Source organism: Balaenoptera ricei, chromosome 15, assembly GCF_028023285.1.
Source record: "Balaenoptera ricei isolate mBalRic1 chromosome 15, mBalRic1.hap2, whole genome shotgun sequence".
Lineage (NCBI taxonomy): Eukaryota > Metazoa > Chordata > Mammalia > Artiodactyla > Balaenopteridae > Balaenoptera > Balaenoptera ricei.
The window spans coordinates 68,848,993-68,855,370 of NC_082653.1; the positions used below are offsets into that span (position 1 = coordinate 68,848,993).

Consider the following 6,378-nt stretch of genomic DNA (forward strand, 5'->3'; position numbering starts at 1 on the left):
AAACTTTTGTGCAGCTTAAAAGCAAATGACAAACGTTTAGCCTGAATCCTATTCAACAGATTCTTCAGATGAAATTCTCCCCAGAACATTTCCCCTTGAAATGCCCTGAAAAGATGTGGCCATGTAAATTGTGAAGTTGATTTAAACACTACTTGTGCGCATGAAGCAGGAATCAATTCTAGCACAGTGTTTTCCTGTAAGCTTGTGATGGCATGTGGATTGGGGTTGTTAATTGCTCTCTGGCCTGATTTACTTTAGTGCAGCACTGACTCAGAGATTAAGGCTGGAGGAGCTCTTTCCAAGATCAGCAGCCCAAGCTGGACTGATGATTATTGCAGCCTCCCAGGGACTCTTACCCGCTCCTGGGTTCAGAACCTAACCCATCCTACACTCCCAGGATGGCGCGGGAGTGATTGCTTGGCTTCATTAGGGAGCAGTGTAGTTTCCCGCGTGCATTAGTCCTTGTGGGGCATCTGAAAGGGAATCAAGCATTCTTTATGACAGTTGTCTAATCCTTGGGGTACCTGAAAAGAGAAGCACACACTTCTTAGATCAATATTTTCAAGACTTATCTGATGTGAGACTCTGCCTGGGGTTAGAGGCTTGATTGTTTCTCCAGTTTCTCTCTCTTCAAGGCAGGTATGAACTTGAACCCTTGTAATGAACAGCTTGCCTTTTTTTCCCCTTGGGAAATTTGTGTATATATGTGATTATGATGGGGGAAGAGAGGGTAATGATACATGCAAAGCTGGACACCTGTGGTGCTTGTTCCTTTACAACTGAGTTTCTCAACTTTTAAAAAATTATCACCCCCCCCCACTTAAAGAGCATTGTTAGACTTTTTTTTTCCTTAACCACCCCTCTCCCATGAAATCTTTTTTTTTTTTTCTTCGCTGCGTTGGGTCTTCGTTGCTGGGCGCGAGCTTTCTCTAGTTGAGGCGAGCGGGGGCTACTCTTTGTTGCGGTGCGCGGGCTTCTCATTGCGGTGGCTTCTCTTGTTGGTGAGCACGGGCTCTAGGCGCACGGGCTTCAGTAGTTGTGGCGCATGGGCTCAGTAGTTGTGGCTCGTGGGCTCTAGAGCGCAGGCTCAGTAGTTTTGGCTCATGGGCTTAGTTGCTCCGCAGTATGTGGGATCTTCCCAGACCAGGGCTCGAACCCTTGTCCCCTGCATTGGCAGGCAGATTCTTAACCACTGCACCACCAGGGAAGTCCCTCCCATGAAATTTTAATACCACAGATATATATCTATTTATGTGTTATATGTGTGTCTGTGTTTCATACATAAAAAGAAGATTTTTGCCCCCTTGGGGGTGATGTGGCCCCCATGGAGGATACATGCTTTATAAACAGTTCACAGCTATTTCAAGCGATGGCAGCCTCCACCACAGAAAAGTGGGAAGATGGCAGTGTAGCAAGCACGTGAGTTAATGCACTTAAAGGGCATAGCAAAGTGCAGGGCCCATGGTGAGTGCTCAAAATAAATGAGAGCCCTTGCTGTCGTTGTCATTATTATTACGTTAAGGTTGGTGACAGTGAGGTTTGTAACGCTCCCTCAGGCTGCATGTGGATTCCCCTGGTGCTTGCGGGCTGGTCGGAGGGCTAAGTCAGTACCTTAGCTGGAGCTTCTACCAGAGCCCAATAGGGTTCATAAGGGAGCAGCCGGGTTGGCTGGGGCCTATAGCAAGACGACCCCCCAGGATGCCCACTGTACACATGGCAGCTGTTCCCAGCTGCCCCCAAGCGGCGCCAGGCAGGACTGCGGGCCTAGTGGTGTCAGATCTGATTTTTCAGAAGCCAGGAATTTGGGATTTGGGGTTAAATATCCAGATTTTTAAGCATTGACTCAATTAAACAACAAGGCTATGGGGACCAAACAAAAGAGATGAAACCAAGATACGCTGACTTGTCCAGAGCGAGAAGCATAGCTGGGATTCCAATCCAAGTCGTTCAAACCCGGCGCTCCTTCCACTTAAAGCAGCCCTTGCTCTCCGCCTCCCAACCCTCCTCGCTTCAGCCCCGTTTGGGACTCTTTCAAGGCCTCTGCCTCCAAGCCCTCTTGCCTGGGGAGGGGGCCCCAGGCTGGGGCCATCCCGGATTGGGACGAATGCGCCTAGCTTCCCTGCCCACCCCGTCACCTACTTCCCAGAAGGGCTTGGATTCTGTCTCCAGATGAAGAAGGGCGGACCTCGATCCTTGCTCGGCGGCACCCGGGAGGCCCAGGGCCGGGAGGGAGGGCTGGGCCGGGCTGGAGGAGGCGGGCCGGTGCCGGGGCGAGCGTGGGAGCGGGGACTCGCGGCCGGCGGACCCGGCCCAGCCCAGCCCCTCCCCTCCCCGCCCCGCCCGACCTCAGAGTCTCGAGATGCAACCGCGCGTTCTCCGCTCCCGCCCCGCTGACCCCGCCACCCTGGCACGGTTTTCTATTCGCCCGGGTCGCGGGTGGGAGGCGAGGAACGGCGGGGTTCAGGAGCCTGGCTCCCCGCCAGGGCTGTGGCCTTCGGCCCAGGGGCCACCAGGCGGCCGCGCCTGCGAGGCGGACGGGGAGGACGCCGGCCCCGGCGCAGCTCGGCCATGGGCTCCCGCAGCTCCCACGCCGCCAGGATCCCCGACGTGGACAGCATCCGGCGGGAGACCGGCTGTGAGTGCGGCGCATAGGGCCCGGCGACCCGGGGGGGTTCCGGGGGGCTCCGGGGGAGGGTCCCGGGGCCGGGAGAACCTAGAAGATCCTAGCGGCCGGGCTCGCGGGCGGGGGGCGCGTTCACCCAGGGGTCCCGGCTCCGGGCTTGCGGGCACCCAGGTAGCCTCCAGCCGGGGTCGAGGCAGACTGCAGGACCGGAGGCGGGTGGAGGGGGTGGCTTTGGTCTCTTTTGGCCTCCCGGATCTCCCGGGTCCCACCTCGCCCGCTCGGCCCCGGGGCCCGGGTGGAGCCTCCCTCCAGCCAGCCCCCCGCCCCCCGCTCAACCCCCGCGACCGCCTTGGGGATGGAGCGCGCCCCGGGGTCCGGCCGCGTCCCCAGAGTCCTCGGGGAGTCACCGTCAGCCTGCGCCCCCGCAGTCTCGCAGGCCAGTCTGCTCCGCCTCTACCACCGGTTCCGAGCGCTTGACTGGAATGAGAAGGGCTACCTCAGGTGAGCCGGAGCTGGCCTTCTGACCTCTCGCCTCTGCCTCTCTGACCCCGTCCCCTCCTTGACCATGTTCCGTCTTTGCCCCACCCCCCTTAAACTTTGACTTTCCAGCCGCGTGGATCTGCAGCAGATCGGGGCGCTGGCCGTGAACCCCCTGGGAGACCGCATTATAGACAGCTTCTTCCCTGACGGGTGAGCCTCGCCGCGGGTGGGGAGATGGGGTGAGAGCTTGTGGGGGGAGGTCAGGGCCTGAGGCAGAGGCAGGGCCACGGCGACCACCGCGCCTGCACCATTGCCTGCCTCCCCCCACCCCCCAGGAGCCTGCACCTAGACTTCCCAGGCTTTGTCCGAGTCCTGGCTCGCTTTCGACCTGTAGATGATGAGGACAACGGAAACCGGGACCCCAAGGAACCCGAGCCCCTCAACAGCAGAATGAACAAACTTCGCTGTGAGTTTGTGCCCCCTACCCGAGTGAGACCCCAGATTGACCACACCCGTTGAGAGGGCCCGGGCACCTTCCACTCCCTCTGTGGGCCCATTGGTGACGCCCGCACCCCACTCCTCCAAGGTGAACTTTTGAGGGAAGAGAACCAAGAAAGACCCACCGTCCTTTTCCCCCTCCGCTCTCTTCCCAGTTGCATTCCAGCTCTACGACCTGGATCGAGATGGAAAGATCTCCAGGCAAGAGATGCTGCAGGTTGGAAGAACCCAAGGGAAGGGTGGGGTGGTTGAACGGAATGGCTGTGGGTGATGGAGGGATGATTGGTGGGTGGGAGATGCAGATGACTGGGGTGTTGGGTGGGGAATGGGAGTGGGTGGGGTTGGAGTGTGGGTTAGTTGGGAGATGGGAAGGGGAACATTTGGGTATGAGGTTGGAAATAGATCAGTAGCTCTCAACTGGGGGTGATTTTGCCCCTTGAATGACATTGGCAATATCTAGAGACCTTTTTGGTTGACGGGGTGGTGCTCCTGGAACCTAGTGGGTAGAGGTCAGGAACGCTGGTAAACATTTTACAATACCCAGGGTGGCCCCCCTCCCCCCGCCAAAGGAGTTATCTGGCCCCAAATGTCAATAGTGCTGAGACTGAGAAACTCTGGGATAGATGTGATGAGGTGGGGGATGGATTTGGGACTAGTTGGAGGATGAGATGGGGGATGGGGTGGAGGATAGATGGAGATTGGGTTCTAAGGTTGGGCTTGAGTAATGAGCTTGGGCACATTATTGAGGTGAGAGTGGGATAGTGAATGACAGATGGGGGGGGTTGGATGGAGAAGCAATGGGGGAATTATTGGGGGCTGTGGTGGGAAGTGACTGGAATCGGGGGAAAATGAATGAGGGATGGATTACAAAGTTGGTACTAACATTTGGGGTGATGCGGACAAGGTTTGAGGGATGGTGTTAGTAGTCCCTGCGCCTCCTCCTTATGGCTGTCTCTGTCTCTTCCTCCACCACCCAGGTACTCCGGCTGATGGTTGGGGTACAGGTGACAGAAGAGCAGCTGGAGAGCATTGCCGACCGCACAGTGCAGGAAGCCGACGAAGATGGAGATGGTGCTGTGTCCTTTCTGGAGTTTGCCAAGGTCAGGATGCCCTCAGGCCTGGGAAGTTGAGACCAGGAGTCCCTAGGACAGGTGGACATGGGAAATGAAGTTGGAAGGAGGAGGGCAGAAAGAGAGGGGGTCCCCCAGGGAATCATGGGGCCTGGGGGATGGGAGAGGAGGTTGGAAGCATAGAGGTTTGGAATTCAAGCCTCTTGACTACCACCCATCTCCCCGCAGTCCTTAGAGAAGATGAACATCGAGCAGAAAATGAGCATCCGGATCCTGAAGTGACCCCCTTTGTGCCTTTGGGTAGCTTACATGGACCAGTTCTGCTTGGGATTCCTCCTCATGGAGGCCCAGCCCCAGTGAACTGTATTCTTACTTGTACACTGAGCTCTAACTAGGGCCAAGGAGAAAAGCTTGGAGGGGTGTTTACCAACTCATTTGATCTCAGATCTGTGAATCAGCCAGAAAATTTTTGGTTGCAAGTGACTGAAAACCCAAATCAAAGGGATTTCAGTTAAAAAATAATTTTATGGGCTCATGTATTGAAAAAGTGTGGAAGTATCCGGAAAACTGGGAAAGTCTGGAAGTGTCTCAAGCACAGCTGAATCCAAGGACCGAAATGATGCTATCAGGACTGTTATTCTCTGTTTCTCGTCTCAGCTTTCTTTTGTGTTGTGTTCGTTCTCAGGTGGGCTCTTTCCTTGTAGTGGAGGATGGCCACCAGCAGCTCCAGGCTTCCATCCTACTAGCCTAGTAATGCAGAGGGAAGAGAGTTTCTTGTTCAATAATTCCAAGCAAAGAGTCTCATTAGCCCCCCCTGGAACCTTGTCCTTTCTCCAGGGGAATGGAACTTTCTATTTGGCCAGGACTGTGTCATGTGCTAAATGCCAGAGCCAGGAAATAAGGCCTGAGGAGGACTCAAGATGGGGTAAGGGATGGTTGCTTAAAGGAAAATGCAGGGCTATTATCAGAAGGGGAAATGATGCTGGTCAGGCAAAATAAGAGATATCCATTAGTGTTAGGTTGACCAAATGGAGGGATCCTTGAAGTCTGGCTTCTTAAGTGGGTTTTCACTGATGAAGGTGGGTAGTGGGGGAAGAGGTGATGTAAAAATAATAAACAAGACATACCTTCAAAAAAAAAAAAAAAAAAAAAAAAGACATACCTTCCTAGAGTATGAAATAATTAAAAGGTTTGGAGAGTACTTCCATTTTGTTTCACGGTAAGATGTTCAAGCATTGGCATATCACAGAAGAGAGTGTAAAAGTCACATAAAATCATGAGATTCTATGTCTGTAGCAAAGCACTCTGGCTATACGTAAAGGAGATGCTGTCGGTACCCCGCTCATATCCCTTCCCAGGCCTGTGCTGGAGTTGTCTTGTATCAACACATTGATACAAGACACATTGGGAGCCAATTGTGCTTCTATCTTCCTAAGTCTGCTTTCAGTGATGTCAGACTTGGTAGCTTGAAATTGCTGCAGTGGGAATATTTACACCATAGACATTGGCAGATGCAATAGTCCAGCACTTTTCTGCTAGGAGAGCCTGTTTTTAAACATTTATCAGCACATCAGCTGCTAGGCATTCACCATTACTGTAGATGTCAATGACTTTTCCCCCAGCTTTATTGAGATATAATTGGTACACAAAAAACTGCACATAATTAATGTATGCAACTTGGTGAGTTTGGACATGTGTATACACTTG

The 6,378-nt window shown here is 53.9% G+C and overlaps 1 protein-coding gene across 2 annotated transcripts; it reads left to right on the forward strand.

Moving 5' to 3' along the window:
* The first annotated feature begins 2,355 nt into the window (after positions 1 to 2,355).
* CHP2 (calcineurin like EF-hand protein 2) lies at positions 2,356 to 5,758 on the forward strand. 2 transcript variants are annotated; one of them, XM_059897088.1, is made up of 7 exons: positions 2,356 to 2,635; positions 3,052 to 3,124; positions 3,233 to 3,313; positions 3,439 to 3,569; positions 3,757 to 3,818; positions 4,579 to 4,701; positions 4,900 to 5,758. In XM_059897088.1, exons 1-7 carry the CDS (start codon positions 2,569 to 2,571, stop codon positions 4,951 to 4,953), a joined length of 591 nt encoding a protein of 196 aa, XP_059753071.1. In that variant the 5' UTR covers positions 2,356 to 2,568; the 3' UTR covers positions 4,954 to 5,758. The 2 variants fall into 2 exon arrangements, with proteins under 2 accessions (XP_059753071.1, XP_059753070.1); XM_059897087.1 differs by lacking the exon at positions 2,356 to 2,635 and having other exon boundaries at positions 2,805 to 3,124.
* The last annotated feature ends 620 nt before the right edge of the window (positions 5,759 to 6,378 follow it).